Consider the following 18,603-nt stretch of genomic DNA (forward strand, 5'->3'; position numbering starts at 1 on the left):
TCCCGAGCTTCAAGGGTTCGGAGGAATGAATATGCCAAATGCTGTCACTCTGCTTTGCTTTGCTTTTGGAGTCCTTAGGTTCCTAGATCAATCCAATCGGGCCAGCGAAATTTTGGAGGCCCGAGCTGGGCGCGCCGCCACTGCCCATTGCCCACTCACACAGCTTTTTGGCTGGGCTGGCTAACAATGTACCGCCGCAGAAGAAAGGTAGTCCAAGGTAGTCCAAGGTAGTCGGGTCCAATCCCGTCCGCCCGTTGTGTTGGCCCCAAAGCAATTCGCTTGCTCGGCTTTGGGGGGGGGGGGGTTGGGGGGGGGGGGGGGGGTTTTTTCTTCTGCACCTGGGCCCGCCCCCCATTGCCCATTTCGCCCGATTACTGGATCTGAACGTCGAGGTCCCGGAAAGAGCCGGCTCAGCGGTTGAGTTGAAGTGCTTACATACCAGATACCCTTTGAAAGATAGATACATAGTTGACCAGATGTATACATCGAATAATTAATACGAAATATCGCCGAAGCAAATTAACGTGATTGCAAATCTCCAACACTGCCATTGGATGTGACTACCTTTAGGTGGGTGTTGTCTCTTGTCAGTAATATGTCTGTCTACCTTGATATCAGTTGCAGTTGCTGTGCAGATTCTTCTTTTTTTATATATAGTATATATATATATACTATATATACAAAGAGAGACAGAGAAACGAAAAGACAAAGAGGCACTTGCACCGTAACATTGGGTAAACAGATAAGTATAGAGATGTATTGGACTTGTCGCTCCCCGAGGTCCACCAGAGATGGAGCGGTGAAAGAACTAATGGTCGCGGCACTTCATCACCTCGAATTACAGATCTCTAAGCAACCGCGAAGAGAATCTCAGCATGCAACATGGAACTTCAGGTTCCAGATACTGCTACGTAGGTACATAACCAGTCAGAGCCCAGATTTGGTCAGGATTAACGCCAGTGCCCGTTCACTCAGTCACCATAACAGCAGTCTCATGCTTGGGTACTGTAGTTGACCAGTTTTGAAAATGTTTATTGCCGACCCTATTTATTCCCCCTGCTCGGCTGTAAGTGCGAGTGACGCCTCCAATATGGCATCTGCTTCTTGACACTTCTTTCTGAGCGCCCTTCTCTCGGCTCCCTTCACCAGGTCTGACTTCTTGACAAACTTGTTCAAGAAGAATTGTATGGCTCTACCCAGCTCGGGGTCGAGGACACCAAATGTTTTTTGCAAAGCAGCCTGGTCTGGTGACTCTTGGAGCACCGTAATGAGGAGTACTTCGACAAACCACTGCGTTTTCTCCTGCAAAGCCGCCAGGTTTCGATGCTTGAGAATGTCCAGGCCGAGATTCCTGTTTGCAACCAGGTTTCCATAAAACTTGCCCACATTGACCACGCAGCGAGTGTCATAGTCCTCGTCCTCTCCGTCCTCGAAATCGTCCCCCGTGTCGATGTCCTCGCCCATCTTCCTGAACCGCTGTGTGAGGCATCGCTTGAACTGAAAAGCTACCTCACGATCGCCACAAAAACGGCTGGCCACAAGCCAGTAATACTTGTTGAACTCGGCTTGAGCCTCGCCGCTGCGAACAATGACCTCGGGCAGCTCTTTTCTTTGATGTTTGTTGAGCCGCAGCTTCCGCAGCAAGAGCTCTGCGTTCTCGTAGTCTGTTGCCGAATGCAAGGCAACAAAGATCTGTTGTCTGACCTCGGTGTTGAAGCCCTGCTGCTTTGCGAGCTGCCAAAGGTCCGGTATGCCAAGATCATCATCAACAACAAAATCGGCCGCATCATCAACCACGTCGTTTGCTCCCTTTTGGGCATCTCCTTCCTCCTTTTCTCGGTTTCCAGACCAGCTGGCACCAACAACCCACCACTTGCCGTTCTTGTCGGCATTCTCAATCTCCTTGAGGCCCGCGCCTAGGGGCTGAACCTCGCGGCTACCACTCAATGTTCCAATGCGCTTCCTGATTTGCGTGCGCATCTCGGCAAGGTCCTTGTTGCGCGCGGCGGCCTTTGACTTGTTTGCCTGCAGATTCCTCATTTCTTCCATCATGAAGCTTGTTCTGACCGAAGCACTCTTGAGATCGGCAGGCTTGATGAGATTGATAATCTCCTTGAGCGCATGAGGATCTTCTCGCCGCAAGGATGGGCCGCACGTCTGTATAATCTTGAGCAAAAGCTCCGTGTTGAGTTCCGAGAGCTTGCCCAGAAAGAGGCGGACGTAGTCAAAGACTAATTTTGCGCCCACGACCTGCATATTGTAGAGCTCGGCGAGCAGCATTATGAGATGCTTCGAGGCGGCATCCGACTGCTGCCCGGTGGCTCGCTCGTGGTGCTCCTTGAAAACTTGCACAAGCCTTTGCACCAGGTTGGCTGAGACGTGGATGCCGAGCGCCTTTTGCGCCGAGGCTACGAAACCAGCCACCATGGTGAAGAAACTGTCAGGCCGTGGCTCCGGCGACGAGACCAAGGTAATCAAAAGGTCGACCAGGCTAGAGGTGACACTCTGCCGTGGAAACCGGTCGTAGAGACTGGTGAAGTCCTTGAGTATGCCAAGCATATTCTCGTTGGTAAGTCGATTGATCAAACCTTGTACACGCCTTCGCAATTGCGCATCCACTTCGTCTAACGACTGGCCTTGTTTTCGTAGCGAAGGTGGCACGTACTTGGCTGTTTGTGTTGTAGGCGCAACGTAGGGATTTTCTCTGACCCGGGGCGCTGAAGCGGTGATGTCGTCGCCATCATCGGAGAACCCGCCGAAATCCTCCTCGTCATCAGTAACGCCAGGTCCGACGTCGTCATCCGAGTCCTCATCATCCGAGTAGTCTGAATTCCCCAAATCAGATAGACCGTCCCCCATTTCTTCATCGTCCTCGTCATCGGAAGCATCAAAATCTTCTCCACTCTCGTCATCATAATCCTTTGTGCGATGACTTCTGTTAACGGAGGCCTTTGATGCGCTGCTGGCGGTGGCAGCGGCGGCGGCAATGGCTTTTCTCCTCTTTTGCGCAAGCCATTCGTCAGCCTCAGCCTTTCGTTTCCTCTGTGACAAGGATTCCTGGGTGGTTTCTTCGCCTAGTTCCTCCATATCTCCTAACAAATCGTCCAGGCCGTCCTCGTCGGCCTTGGGCTTCTTGCCCTTTTTGAGTCCGAGTTTCTTCTCCAGGGCAGCAATCTCGGCATCATCGCGATCCAGTCTCTTGCGGTCCGTCTTGGAGACAGGCGGTGCATGACTGGCAGGCTCATTATCATCATCATCCTCCTCTTCTTCTTCTTCCTCATTGTCGTCGCCGAAGTCGGCCCCGTCTTCTTCCTCATCCATGCCTGACTCTTCTTCATCAAAATCTTCTTCGTCCAGATCCATATCAAAGTCACCCTCACTCAGACTGTCGTCCTCATCGGCAGGGTTGATGATGCGAAGCGGCTTAGAGGACTGCTTTGGCTTGGACGGGATGACTGCCGGTTTTGGCGCTCCTGCAGTCTTTGGCCTTGTTGGTTGTGGTGCCCCATACTGCCTGGGAGTTCTGTGAACCTGTTTCTTCTGTACTCTGGATGCTTTTCTTTGCTCCTTGCGCGACTGCTGTTGGGGCCCTCTTCTGCTGTTGCCACCTTTGGAGGACCGCGAGTCGGCGCCAATTTCCTTCAGAAATGAAGCTGGCAGTGCCAGTTTTCCTTGGGGCGGTGCCATTATGTGGGAGTAACAGATGATTATAGTCAATAAGACTCTTTTTTTTTTTCCTTCCCCAAAATCAAATAGCCACTATAGTAGCAATCACACGCCACGAGTATCAAATTGCGACTCGAATTAGTGCGTTGGTCGATTTTGGCATATCAGTGGAAAGAAAACGCGCTGGGCTGGTTTGTTGAAAGTGTAGCAACTGTAAAAATGCCCGTGAAATTTATTTCATGTACATGTCCTCCTCTATGAATTTGCCAATTTAGTCGTTGAAAATTTCAGTGGGTCCCAAGGTACATGTCTGATGTGCGAAGTACCTACCTCAAGCTAGATACGTAGCTGTGGCGCAGAGCCTTTATGCAAATTGTACCCAAGTTGGTGGGGGCATACATGTAATCGGTGCGTGTACCGTCTGGATATTATCTCAGATGCCCAGCAGCAGCAACCTGGAAGTACCTCTGAAGCGAATGGCTGAAGCCCCCGCGCCCCAGACCGTTTTATTCGTCGGCGGTCACTAACTGGAGGTACGGAATACGTCGCTAAATCCCCCAACTGCACATGTGCGTTTAACCAGGCTCGCACATCGCGGGGCACTTTTACACGTTGATTGCTTCCTCCCCCCCAGCACCTCGACTAACCATCACGAAAGACGAGGGGGCCTTGGGCATCGTGTGCACGTCCTACCGAGATCACAAACCACTACAGTCAGGTGTACTCACTCGTACAGTCGACACACGTCTTTCCTTCCCAGGATCAGCATTGCGTTCTTGTGCGGGAAACAGACAACAGATACGACAGGGCAGCCTACCTACCTGTATTGCTGCGATCTTTGCTGCGAGGCAGCCACCGTCTCGTTGTCTAGTGGCAAGATCACTTGTTCGCAAGTTTGCGCCGCGTGTTGAGCGAGGGATATCACATCATTCTTGTGCGCAATGGGTCACCTGAGTAATGACGATGTCAGTTTTCATCTTCCCTATAGGCCTCAATCTTCCTGATCAATTCGCCTGCGTCTGACTTGGCTTTTCACAACCATATCCACATCAGTAGTAGCCCTCAGAGCAGCGCGGCTGACCAATTGATAGTTCTTCGTCAAGCTCTTAGAGCTGTTCGACGCCCGCAAAGGCAAGGACCACGGTGCCATCTACTTGACCCAAAAGCGATGTACGACCCATGAGACTACCCGACTCCAAAGCCCCCCAGAATGATCAATTCTAATTCTAGTCCACAGTGTCATATGGTCAGGACGCCCCGGAACCGACGAGCGCAAACCCGGTACCAGACCTGGAGCCATCCAAACCACTTCCCATCCTCATCCGGGCCACCAACGGCAAATCTAAGGAGAAGAGAAAGGAGAATCGCAAGCTCAAACTTTCCACTGTGGTAGAGGCAGACGCCCTCCCCGCGTTTTTTGAACGCTATGCCGAGGTGTGTAAGGCTGGCATGACGACCTTGAAGCCGAGAGACAGGAGTAAGAGGAAGGGCAAGGCGCGGAAGAAGAAGGGTGGCGCCCCCGTCGCCGCAGCAACATGATGAGACTCTCGCCGGGGGCGGGGGTTGGAGGGAGAGGGCGTTCGAAGCGTAGGCGATATACGACAAGCAGCAGCTTGATTTGACTATCCATGGCAGGAGCCGTATACTTTTATGGTCGGCAGTGCTGCCGGCAGCTGTCTTCAGCCCACGGACCAAGGAGAGAAGAATTAACAACTACGAACTCATCCATATAGCTGACGTTGTTGGGGCTTGGGCTTCTCAGGCTGGCCCATTGGCTGTGAAGTCTACTCTGGCTGAACCAGCAGGGCTGGCTAACGAGAGTACAGAGTTGATGGCATACGACTCCATGTTCATGGCAAGTTCATTGTGAGCATGAATACACGAGAAACCAAAGAGAATATTCATATTCAAATCTACCATCCACACTCTACAGAGCGTATCGTGATCATCAGCCGGCTCGCTTGGTGCTATGCCTCGACTTTCCGCCTTCTCCTTTCCCTCTACGCGCCACCTCAGCTCATTAAACCCACCTGCGATAAATCTCATACCCAAAGGGCCATCACCCGTCCTCAGCAATATCCTCCAGCACCTCTCTGATCTCCCGGCAAGCATCACATTCAGTCTTCGTCGGCTTTTTGGGGTTGCCAACCCACATGCACAGGCTGAGCGGACATTCGGTCCCGGGCTCCTGGCTCTCGCAGCTGGCCAGCTTCTTGTATGCCGTCCACACGCGCTTGCAGTTGGTGCATTTCAGGGGGTGGAGTTCGCACATTCGTCTTGACCGTTCTGTACAGGCTGATTGACTGCTGTCGGGAGCTTGTTGAACTCCGCGTGAGAAGAAAAAAAAAAGTCCCTTGATTGTTTCAATCCTGCCCGCGAATTCGAGTGAGCACATATAACGATATGATTCAAGTTTAGGCTTGGCTTTGCTGTGTGATGATATTAAGAAGGAGAGAGAGAAAAGACGAATTATCAGGCCTGGGTGCTGGCTGGAGATATAGTATTAACAATGTTGGTCAAGATGCTTCAAACCGATAATCGCACCTCTAAATCTTTCTTGTGAGGTCCTGTGACTTCTACTCCATCACCTTGGCAGGGTACCATGGGGGCGAAAAGCCGAACGAACGAGCGGTGCGAGATATAAGCAATAAAGGTGCTTTCTATTCGATCCGTGATATTGGACTTTGGGGCAATCTCACCCACAACCAACATGACAAGCGTTTTGGAGCACAAGTTATCATTACGACGTAATCCGAAAACCGTTTCAGTGTCCCACACATCTCGGTCCTGTGTTGCGGATAGTGAGTCAAGCAAACGCAAAGTGAGAAGCGAGGAGTCGGCTTGTCCCGCCCTGCCAAGTGATTGACCACCAATTTCCGTCTCATGGACAGCTGGAATTGCTCAAGTTTCAGCTCAAAGTGCCGAGATGAACGTACAGGTACCAAGCCAGTGGGCTCCTCAGGCGGTTTACCTTTCACAATCGTCTCAGATACACAGCATCCATTATCATGACCAGCAACAAGCTGCCCTTGGCCCGGTTTCCACTGCTGTGTATGTCGAACATAGCTTGCCATCGATGACTGATTAAAGATGTATTGTATTTCTTCCGAGTCAATGCTTCTTCATTCTTCTCAAGGTCGGACAACCGCCCGCATTTAGTAACACTTCTCATGTCACCGCACGAGCTTCCGAGATTTGGGCACGAATGACCATATAATGACATGACAGCCAGCACATACGATGAACAGTGGTGGGCCAGCCAAGTGTTGATTGCCCGTTCTCAACAGCACCGCCGCCCTGACATCACACGTAGACATACCCGCACAGTAGTATTACTGTGCCCATCCGAGCTGCGTCGTCGATGCAAGCCCAAAGCAGTTGGGCCAAGGAGTATTCCGCAAAATAAAAAACATCTCACAACCTAGGCAAAGTCACTCCTTTGTATAACCCAATCCAACGCCTTTAGTTGCGCCTTGCAATGAGCCAGCCACCAAGCCGAGAAATGTCAGATGCTATTTGAAGGACAATCTAGAGTTAAGCCTTCTGAAAATTCTCTCATCCCTCACAACAGGCGATTCCTGGTGCAACAACACATGCCACTTGAAACAGGAAAAGAATAAATGAAGTGGGAAAAAACTTTTTGATCTCATCCTCCTCCCTATAAACTGGTCTCCAATGGGCTAGACCAGTATTGCCAGGCTGTTGATGACTTGAGAGAGCAGGCGCAGGGCCCAGCTGCAAGCGGAAGGGCGGATACTCTTGGTTTTAAAACCTTGACTTCGTACAAATGCCGCGATCCCAACAACTAGGACGAAAACAGGTGCCGAAAAAAGGAAAATGTAGTACAGAAAATATTATAAGACTGGGGCCCCAGAGAACGAGAGTTTTGTGAAGCTGTATAAAGCATTGTCGATCTGATTGTGGAATGCCGTCGCCATAAATGGAAATGGGGACGAGAACAAGCGTCAAAAAGTTGATCAACACTTCTGCGTGGATTTGATGCGACTTCTTCAACATGGATTCCATACCAAGCTCTCACATGATCTGATCCTGGGTCAGACCGCCGTGAGCGTCCGTATCCATGGCATCGCCACTACCGCCGGGTGGCAGGTACTTGACAAAGCTCAGGCCCAAAGGTCGGCCGCCGTACTGATAACCCTGAAACTTGGAGATCGAGGTCTCGGCTGTCGCGGCGCTGTCGAATCTGACAACTCCGGTTCCGCGGGAACGGCCACTTGGCTCGTATTGGATCTCAGCCTGTTCAACCTTGCCGATAGTTGTGAATAGCTCCACCAAGTCTTCGTTGCTAGTGGACCATGGGAGCTATGCAAGTTAGTAGCAGCTCATGGTGCAGGTGTGATTCCAAGGCACTTACATTTCGCACGTAAATAGTCTCGCTGGGATCGGTACCGCTCGTGGCATAGTCGGTGAACGGGTTGGGGGCGGCAGGTTGAGCACCACCGGTGGCACCGGCATCGTATCCACCGCCACCGCCACCGCCTCCACCGTATCCACCACGGCCGTAACCTCCACCAAAACCTCCACGACCTCCGAAGCCCCCGCGACCGCCGAAGCCGCCGCCGAAACCTCCACGGCCTCCGAAGCCCCCGCGACCGTAGCCGCCGCCAAAGCCACCGCCGGGGCCTCCAGCGTACCGGTCTTCGCGGACTTCTAGTTGGCGACCTTGCCAGTCGTAGCCATTGAACTGCTGAATGGCATTGCGGGCATCATCGGGGCTTTCAAACATGACGATGCCTGAGCCTTTGGGTCGACCATCAGGGCCTAGATGGACGTCCGCACGAATGACCGCACCGTTCCTGGCTGAAAAAGCAAACTGTCAATGATGTGCTAGTGGACACCGGAGCAGAAGAGGTCTTGATAGGGATGCGAAAGAAGGAAGCAGGTATTTCCTAGGGCGCATTAGAAATATGGCGACTTACCAGCTTGTCTGAAAAGATCCTTGAGATCCTGCCAACCAACAGTGTAGGGGAGCTGCCAATTTGTCAATACCAAGAGCAACAAGCAAGAACGGGTAGCAAAAGAAATCTGGGATAACAAACGTTGGACACGTAGATCTGGCGGCCAGCGCCGCCGCCGCCGCCGCCACCGCCACCCATCATGCCACCTCCGCCGTAGCCACCGCCTCCATAACCACCTTGCATACCGCCACCGAAGCCGCCGCGGCCTCCTGCTCCTCCTGTCTGTGAATTACTGAATCGAGGCTCGGCTTCACGGTCCTACATATGGAGTGAGCATTTAGATATCACGATTGTGGTGGTTTTTTCAAGATCAGAAGCTTACTTCGCGGACGTAGACGAGACGACCCATTAGGTTCTGGTTGCTGAGAGTTGCAACTGCACTCTGTGCTTGCTCCCGTGTAGCATACTCCACAATTCTAGTTTGAAATTAGCCCAGTACTCATTTTGCTTTGGATGGTTTGTGCTCCGTCATGGAGCAGTTTGAGCTTGACTTACCCGCATCCCTACATGTAACCGCGGACACAATGTCCCACCCGTCAATCCATCAATTCCAACAAGACCATGAGGGAGAAGAGCCAGGAAAAGGGAGAAAAAAGGGGGAAGGAAAGGACCAAGCCATGAATCACGTGTAGACGCCCACCTTCGACATTCCATTCGGAAGCAATAAGACATCGGCAAAGAGAACTTCTCCAGCTAAAACAACACCAGATCCGTCAGCCATCTCTCCTTTGCGAGCTATAGTATCCAAGCTCATGAGTAGGACGCACCCTGTCGCATAAAATCCTTGAGGTGATGCCACTTCACGTCGTAAGACAGGTTGCCGACATAGACGCGGCGGTCTTGCTGTGAGGTTTCGCGAATGTTACTCATCATTTGCTCACGAGCGGCTTGTCGCTCTTCGTAACTACGCTGAGGCGGACCTCCGAAACCCTGACCAGATCCTCCAGCAGCGGAACCGACACCCGTCATAGGGGAACGTGATGAGCGTCTGTTGGATCTGCGATAATCGTCCCTGTCCCTACTCGGAGACCGGCTGCGTGAGTACGATCGACGTCGACCAGAACGACCTGGGCTTCTTGATCTTCCACGACGTGGGGAGCGAGACCTCTCACGCTGTGACGTGTCAGCTACTTGGTCGTTCATGAGCGCAAACGGCTCCGCAAAGAGATTATGATGAAGAGCGATATGAGTTATGTGCAAGACACAACAAAAAAAAAATGTATGTGGTGGTCGTGCGGGGAACGAGTTCCCTTCCCCCCCTGCTCGGGTTGAGAGACGTGCCGCTGCCCTCGCGACGTGCTGAGCCGCTCTTTGAGCAAAGTTTAAAATACCGGTAACATCCCGCTATTATCTCAAAAGGTAGACATAGAGTGGCAAGGCCTAAAGCTTGTACCGTCGCGGGCGCGAGAGAAGCCAACCCGAGCCAAGAAGGCCACGGGCCCTGGGCGAAATGCGCCGGATGGGACCCAGTATATAGAGTTTCCTATGCGCCACCATACTTACGAAGGGCACTATCGAAGACACGGGGTGATGGGTGCAGAATACAAAAAGAATATGGGAAACCGTCCCGCTACAACAAAAGGCCACACGCCAAGAGACGAAGGAGTTGTACTTACTGGTCGATATGTGTCGCCAGAGTCGGCTGCGTATGCGTTAGAGTCGTCTAAGAAGCGAGTTGGTGAGCAAAAGTATAAATAAGAAGGAGAAAATGGGCCAGAAGGAAATCGGGGTTAGAGAGAATATGAGGGATAAGGCTAGACTGTGGCAAGCTGGCGGGCCGCTGATGCATAAGTGATCGAGCAGATCAGGAAAGGAAAGTGCCTGGGGGGTGGGTTGCGCATGTATGTATGTACGTATGTATGTAGGTGTGTGTGTGGAGAGAGGGGGAAGGCATGGTTTAAGCTCCGTAGAGAGACGTCGGCTCCGTGGATTGACATGAGCATTAAAAACCTATTGAGCAGCGAAAAGCAGTGCACAATGAGGGACCTGCCACTAAGAAAGTGTGATATGACAGCTCTGCAGGGACTGGCTGAGCTGGCTCGGTCGGGATGGATTTTTTTTTTCCTTTGAGGGAGACAAGGAAAGAAGGGAAGGGCAGTTGATACGGAAGACGCTGCTGTGGCTTGGTACCACGGAAGCGGATGACTTGCAAGTACAGGGTGGCGGCTTATACGTCACGGAGGCACTTTGTTGAGCACGTAGGCGAGGAAGAGCGAGGGGAGAAGAGGATAGAGGGGATATGTAGAGACGCGTCGAAGGACGAGCGTAATGCAGTGATCGGGGAGCAAAGGACAAAGGTGATGATGCGTAAATGGAACAATTAAAACCAGGGACAACAGCAACCAACAGACCGTGTATATGGTTTACGTTTTAATAATCGTCCCAAGTACGACTCGAAGCCATAAGGGATTATGATGGACGTGGATGGAAGTTCAGAAGAAGTAGGACTTACCCATGGTTGTATATTTTCGGATGGTCGACGCCTTTGGGAAACGTGACTAGGTTCCTTTTCGGAAGGGGGGAAAGTTATTCTCTCGGGAGCAGGCGACCAAAGAGCAACCAGTGTATGCCTATTAGCAGTCTCTATGTAAATGATGGAGGGGTCAGCTTTGAAATTGTGGCCGAGGAGTACTTGGGCGGTGTTCCCGTCGGCACCCCCCAGGCTGAGAGCAAAAGAACACTGATGGGCAAGACGGCAAGGTACAACAACAAGGGCAGGCAGTTGGTCCTCTATCGAGAGAGGAGTGAGAGCACCAGGAACGCGATGCAAAATGTGCAACGCAGCCGCGCAACAGAGTCGAGATGATGGTGAAAAGGGAGCAGGTGGTGGTGGTAGCGGCGGCGGCGGCGGCGGCAGCAACAGTGCTCTACTGCTACAGGTACTGGTGCTGCTGGCTGCAAGCAATCATGGAGATGAATGCAGGACTGGCAGCTTTTTTGGTGTGATGCAGGCGACGGACGGGATCGCCAGTCCGGTAGCAAGCAGTAACGCGTAGGTAGGTAGGAAAGGAGCGCAGCGCAGCGCAACGAAGAAGACAGACACAAGCAAGCAGTGAGTACGGGAAACGTTTGTGTGCCGAATCAGGAGCCGGAGTCGACAGCTTTTCTTGCTGTGTTGCGTCTGCGTCTGCCGTCTGCGTGTCGGGCCTGCAATGCGACGACGGCGCTTGGCCCTGGCCTACCTACATTTACTCTGCCTTCAGCCTGACTTGACTGGATTCTTGTTTCTGTTTTCAATGTGGTCTTTGGCTGGCTTCCTGCCCTTTCTCTCTGGTGCTGGCTAGTATATTACGGCTCTGTCTTTGCCTGCCTATGCCTGCCTGCCTGCCTGCTTGACTGTCTTGTCCGTCTGTCTGCCTGTCTGCCAGCCTGCTTGCTTGCTCGCTCGCTCGCTCTATGCTCATGCCTGTACCTGTGGCACGCTGGACTGGGCTCGGCTGGGCTGGGGAGGAGGGGGGGTAAATGTGTGTGTGTGTGTGTGTGTGTGTGTATGCGAGTGGGTTATTGCGGCGGTCTCGCAAGGTGACCAAGGGCCAAGCATGACCCAAGTCGCACAGCGGCGGCTCATGCATGGATGGGTGGATGGAATGGAGCGGAAGGGGATGGAGACGAGGTTTGGCGAGCCTTACGTACCTTTGACTACCTTACGGAGAGGAAGAGAGAGAGAGAGAGCAACTTTGCTTGGATGATGGGTGGATAGGTGTACGTATGTGCGCCCGGCGACAAGAGAGACGAGGCCGAAACTCGATCGCGCTGCGTGACTGTGGCTGCTGCGTAGCAAGAGTCCAGCAGCAAGTCAGTCCGTTTGTTGCGACGCGTGACGTCGAGGTGTTGACTGATTGATGATGGGCCCTTGGGGAAATTGAAATAAAAAAAACCAAACAAACAAAAGAACAAAGCACCACAGAGTGGATTGATGACGGCGACAGAGTACGGAGAGTAGCTGGGCTGGATGAGGTTGCCCGAGACGCGATCGCAAATTGGTGCAAGCGAGAAAAGAGGAGCTTGAGATTCGAAGACCTCAGCAGCTGGCTTGGAGCCTGGTTGGACTGGACGAGCTTTGCGCCTTGCCTCGTTCTGCCAAATACCCAAGTCGCGTTTTGGTTTGTGGTGGGCAGGACCGACCTCAGGTGGGGGCCTGCGCAATCAGAGTTGAGCCAATCATGTTCTCAAAACGCCTACTGCATCTCGTCTACTTACGGAGCACATCATTGATGTACAGACGGTACGGAATTTGTACGTACTTGTTTACGAGCATCAATTCACACACCATGCCCACAAAGGCATGATGTTAGCTGTGTGCAATGAAACCCGCCAGCGAAAGAGCGCGCACCTCTGTAAGTCAATCATGCAATGTTCATTGACCTGGCAGCTCAAGGAGACCCGTGGACTCATGTACCCCGATTGAGCCATCATGTACACTTACATCTACCCCTTCATGGAGTAGTATGTGCACTACGTCCACTGGTTAGATACATGTTGGACATTCGACTGTAGGTATCTGCTTTCCAACATTGGAGTTGCACATATATGTTGAGCACAGATTGGGAAACCCACAAGATTGCGGCGATTCACATCTCATACCGCATATACACTAAATACTCGTGGCCTCGAATGCTCACTCTACCTGGTCAATGAGCCTATGTGCTGGCCAAGATGACGAGACTTCAGGCACGCAGGAATTGTCACCCAAAGTGTGCTGGCCTCGGAAGGTCTGTCTCATCAATCGAGGTACGTATGCAGTAGAGTAAGAGAAGGTGGGATGAAGCGAAAAGCAACGCTGGAATTGTCGTGAAATTAACAAGACCTGGATAAAATGAGAAGCCCTGGAGGTGACTGAAGCAAATTGGCGTAAATTAGTGTATAAAATGCCTACAATATACGACATATGATGTACCTTGCCTACCTCAATGTAATAGCGAAGGTCTAACTGCTCCTCTCTGTTATTTTACTCACTTTACATCATCGCCTCCAACACTGGGAGCAGGAGCCTGGTAATTGTCAGCTACGGGCTTTTTTGGGCATTTGCCCACTTGGGGCATCCCCTCGGAAGAAGAACCCGGGCCACCAGGACCTGGCCCTTGACAGGGATTGCTGGCTTGCTCTCAAGTCTAGGCACCTGAGTTCGAGCCAAGAACCCGCCCATCTGCCTCTGATTCGTCCAAGAACTGATGCACTTCTAATTACCTACATCCATTCATATCGCAACCTTGGAGACACACTGCCTTCCAATTCTTATTTTGCTCCAAAGAATTAATCCGCCGGACAACCATCCTTGGGGCGATTACCCTCTCCTTGCCTTTCAGCGCAGCAGGGGTTTCCGGCGAGAAGAAAGACCAATACGTAACTCTCTGTGCTTAGCCCGAAATTTGTCGCTTGTATGACTTGACTTGTGCTTACTTAGCATCTACGAGGGGCATTCAAACAATTTATCTAACACGTGTACACTGAACAGTAGGTATCTATAGTACCTACCTAGTAGTTAGTATAAACAAAATCAACATGAGCTAAACAGGGCGCCATATCTACATTAATGGGCACACTTGCGTTGGATAATTAAGATGAGAGTTCTATCCATGCGGGACAAATAGGGTGTAGGCTCGTCATCCATCGCGTCGTTTATGATGTACATGGCACCGCAGTTGGATAGATGGACTTGTGACATAAGATAGATCAAACCTTTAATTTTTTTTTTCCTTCCCTTTATTTGCTCGGGCTTTCAAGTCTGGCCGTGTCGTCGAGACCTGCAGCCCTCATGTACGGCGCAAGCCACACTTCGGCGGCTGCATCAATGCCTACAAGGTTGGTAGAACCGATTCTTATTCGACCATAATGGTTAGCCCTGGACCAACCGGATAACCATGTATCTTTGCCTGCTGTACACCAAATACTCCATCCAGTCCTGTTTATCTTGTGTATCTCGAATCTTTCGTAGCTATGTACTGCTAAATCCGAGAGCTCGTGACAAAATCCCCAGCAAAGGAAGTTGCAAAATTGTCGACTGCTGCGCCAGAATCTGGGCAAGGTTCTCTGAAGCAGCTACTCGCTAGTAGCAGCCTTGATCCATTCACAATACACGGTAGCTTTTTTCAGGTACCTTGTTGAGTGTTCAGTAGCATCACGTCGGGTTATGTTACCAAGCGTGTATGTATGGCGGAGGCGATTCTTATTGAGATCCACCAAGGTGCAGAACTGCCGCGAGAGACAGCCATGAAATCAAATCTAACTAATGCAACAAGCCCTGGGGATGATCATGTCTTTGTCGCTTCTCGCCAGGACTTGTGCATGGCGCAATGCGGATACTGGCCACTTGTTATCATAAATTGGACGAAAACCCTAGTATTGCACATTCTCTCCTCGTTCTTGTGCTTGATATTTGATCTCGGTCGCAAATAGTATCCTACTCATCTAAAGTCTCCATTCAGGGCAACGTTTGATCTCTAGAGATCGCAAAGAACGGAAGTGTCTCTTTTCCAATCGGCCAATCCAATCTTTTCCGAACGAGGCGGGCAGACTCTTTAAGTGTAAAGTTCATGCTGAATTGTAACACATAGGACTAGCTCATGTAAGGCCTGTTGTTCTTGCATTGCTACAGATTGCTACTACTTTTGTTCCGAGGCAATATCAAGGGATCCATATAACCTGTCAGAAGGCGAGTAGTCAGTGGAAAAAAGTCAACGTGGCATGGTCACACGCACTGCTTGTCTTCAAACCTTGAGTTCGCGATACGCGGAATGAGCTGCTTTGCCCCAAGGGTCGGTCGGGCTCGACTTATCAATTACATTATACAATCTATTTCTCGTGAACACGCCACGTATCGTAACGTCCAAAGCTCTCTGTTGTTGGGTCTAGCCTTGCAAACTTTCTCCGTCTCAACAACTTCCAGGAGATTTATCTTAAATTTTGGCAAATGTCCATGCATATGTGCCACACCATTATTCAAATCTATCTTCCGCCGAGCCACCTGGAAGCAATCACGTCTAGGTATTCCAGCCTCCTCATTCGAATCATGAAACGAAATCATCCCCAGAGCAATGCGAGAATGAGTATAAATATCTTGAACCAGTAATTGGGCACATATGTAGATGCTTGGAAATCCGAAAATGGCAACCCTCCCAGTACTTGGTTCGCAGCATACTAAAACTCAACAGTGCTATGCCAAGTCATCAGCCCGGTTCAATGACACATCTTGCAAGGTCACTGCTGCTCGTTGAGAAGAAAAAACAGAAACCAACAAAAGAAAGAAAGGAAGAATACACAATGACAAGGATAAATCATAATGGAATATCTCCACCGAAATGAGAGCGCTTCACTACGACTACCCCCGATCGTGCCAAGTCACAATGCTCTACTTTTCCACTAAAGATGATAATTGGTGATATACGATTTGATTTCGACTTCGAGAGTGTGTTGATATATATTAACCATACCAAGCAGGTTCGCTGCTTTGATTTGGCTGGTGAACCCGCCCATCCAGAGATATATTTTCTCTGGATCTTCTCTCTTTAAGAAAATTATGTCAAGCTCTACAGACCACGGCTGCCGTGGGTGAACTCCCTATGCTTGGTATTCTGGCTTGTGGTGAAGACGGTGAAAATGGGAAAGTTCTTGTTACCCGTTCTCCGATCCTCCGCGTGTACAGAGTGCACTGGATTTAAAGGAATGTCCTCACCCCTCACTCCAATCAACAACGTCGCCAATCCAGTGAGTTGGTAGCGTCTGTCTGGTCATCTTTAGCTTTGGGTGGAAAAAGTCCCAGTATTCATACCGAGAGTTCTAACTGAGCTCCCCGAGAAGGTTCTTGGCAAGGCCGCATGCTGTAGAGAAGGCAGCGTTGGCGGGCTTTTTTTTTTTTTTTTTTTTTTTTTGTAAGACGGAAATCATGCGGGCAGCCTGTTTTGCCCAGGGACGTACAGACCGCACCGAGCCGCATCCTTTGGAAGCAGAGTGCCTCTTCGCTGTGAGAGGGTTGTATTCATCAGTCCACAAAGGGTATCATTTCGCCAGACCTACGTGCCTAGGCACCTACTCGCACACATTACTATGCCAAGTCAGTGTAAGTACGGTCCTACGGCCTCCCTTGTCTTCCCTGTTACCCTTTCAGGTGGCGTACATGGTATGCACAGAATCCCTGTTGCGCATGGCGCCACTCACGCCAACAGGGAGGTTTCACGGCTGGTTAGTGGCTCGATGTCGTTGGTGCTGAAGGCATTGATTGGCACCTTGAAGAGTAGCCTATGTATTCCGTAAGGGAAAGCGAGAGTTGTACGATGGAGGGAAAGAAGAAGAAACACAAAATACAATAAGAGGGTTGCCTCTGGAATAGGTATAATAGAATCAAGGTATTTCCGAATGATGCTAGCACCAATCAAGAGACATAATTATTAATTACTATATCTGGTGACTTGCGCGATCGTTAGCCAGGCCTAGGAATTGAATGCAAGCTTGAACTAAGCCAAATGTAGCAATATCCGGACCCCAGAATTTCTCCGGGTCAAAAAGTTGATGATCGCCAAATGTTGCGACACGATTAGCAGATGCGATAACGGCGCATCGTGAGATCTCAACCTGCGAAGAACACCACACAACCACAACTCACAACATGGCGCCCTCGAGAGCATTCACACGCTTGATTCTGGCTCAGCAACGCCGGGCAACGACTCAGTGCGCGGCCCGCATTGCTCGCGGCTATCATTCCTACGACCACCCGTCGCCTTCCGGCGCCTTCAACGCTGCCGAGCGCGCCATCCTCTCGGCCGCCTACGCGCATGTTCCTGAGCACGGCTTCACGCAGCATGCGCTGGCCCTCGGAGCCCGTGACGCTGGATACCTAGACATTAGCGCCAGCCTTTTGCCCAATGGGCCCTTCAGCCTGATCAAGTACCACCTCGTTACGAAACGTGAGAGCTTGGCACCCAAGAGCGCCCACATCTTTGGCCCCGGAAGTGAGGCCGAGAGGCTACCCGTCGACGACAAGGTCGAGCGTTTGACCTGGGAGAGGCTATTGGAGAATAAAGACGTGATACATCGGTGGCAGGAGGTAAGCTCTATCCATTATTGTTCTTGTCCTCCTATTTTTTTTCTTTTCTTCTCCCCCCCCCCACCACTTACACCCTTAAACGTCCGGGTTATGTTGTCCATTACTTCTGTTAACTTTGAGATCTACAGGCCCTTGCAGTAATGGCCCAGCCTTCTCTCGTCCCATCCTCCCTCCGTGAACTAGCATTGCTCTCCGACGAGATCTACCACCTTTCGGGCGACAAGGCTGTCGATCCCACATGGTACACGAAGCGCGCTTCACTTTCCACCATCTATGCATCCACTGAGCTCTTCATGACGAATGACCGTTCCTACGGTTACGATGATACACGCGCATTCTTACAACGGCGGTTGCGAGAAAGTAGCGGCCTCGGGGCAGTTGTCGGGAATATTGGCCAGTGGGTCGGCTTTACTGCAGCTGCTGGCGTGAATGTGCTCAGAAGCAAGGGTATGAGAATATAGGAAACCGTACAACTCTCTTGGAGCTGGTGCTTCGTGAGAACACGCATCATTACGATGACATGGGATCAAACCCACAAGTCGTGGTAAAGTACCAGTTACTTTACTTGTGTATATTAGTCATATCATGTAAGTCAAACGTCATGTATCATACGTACCACTAGGTAAAACATAGAATAGCTGCCGTCTGCCTGAATGGAATGCCAGTTGGCATGTGAGTTGTAACTTCATAACACGAACCAAGTCTCACTTATATATCAATAACACCTTAGCATGGTTCTTACGCTCATACCTTAAAACCTGAACGCTAGAGCCGAGGAAGTGATCGCGCTTTCGGACCAGCCTCAATTGAAAAATATAGAAAGCGAGGGTCTTTTTCTTCTCTCAATTGGGATGATCGCAAAATTCCAAACTTTGAGACTATAGAGCAACGACTTCTTGAACCGCCGAAGGGGGTATA

General features: G+C 50.9%; 3 protein-coding genes across 3 annotated transcripts; 1 reads left to right on the plus strand and 2 right to left on the minus strand.

Annotated features, from left to right (window-relative positions):
* Positions 1-1,047: 1,047 nt before the first annotated feature.
* PFICI_03507 (uncharacterized protein) lies at positions 1,048-3,687 on the minus strand (the record flags this gene model as incomplete). The annotated part of the gene is made up of 1 exon (XM_007832088.1): positions 1,048-3,687. One exon carries the CDS (start codon positions 3,685-3,687, stop codon positions 1,048-1,050), a length of 2,640 nt encoding a protein of 879 aa, XP_007830279.1.
* Positions 3,688-7,701: 4,014 nt separating this feature from the next.
* PFICI_03508 (uncharacterized protein) lies at positions 7,702-8,994 on the minus strand (the record flags this gene model as incomplete). The annotated part of the gene is made up of 6 exons (XM_007832089.1): positions 7,702-7,989; positions 8,042-8,487; positions 8,524-8,576; positions 8,603-8,658; positions 8,727-8,903; positions 8,968-8,994. The coding sequence occupies 6 exons, from the start codon at positions 8,992-8,994 to the stop codon at positions 7,702-7,704; spliced, it is 1,047 nt and encodes a 348-aa protein (XP_007830280.1).
* Positions 8,995-17,247: 8,253 nt separating this feature from the next.
* PFICI_03509 (uncharacterized protein) lies at positions 17,248-18,146 on the plus strand (the record flags this gene model as incomplete). Its single annotated transcript, XM_007832090.1, has 2 exons — positions 17,248-17,685; positions 17,814-18,146. 2 exons carry the CDS (start codon positions 17,248-17,250, stop codon positions 18,144-18,146), a joined length of 771 nt encoding a protein of 256 aa, XP_007830281.1.
* Between the last annotated feature and the right edge of the window lie 457 nt (positions 18,147-18,603).

The sequence above is a fragment of the Pestalotiopsis fici genome (genome assembly GCF_000516985.1).
Source record: "Pestalotiopsis fici W106-1 unplaced genomic scaffold PFICI_Scf_2, whole genome shotgun sequence".
Taxonomy (NCBI): Eukaryota; Fungi; Ascomycota; class Sordariomycetes; order Amphisphaeriales; family Sporocadaceae; genus Pestalotiopsis; species Pestalotiopsis fici.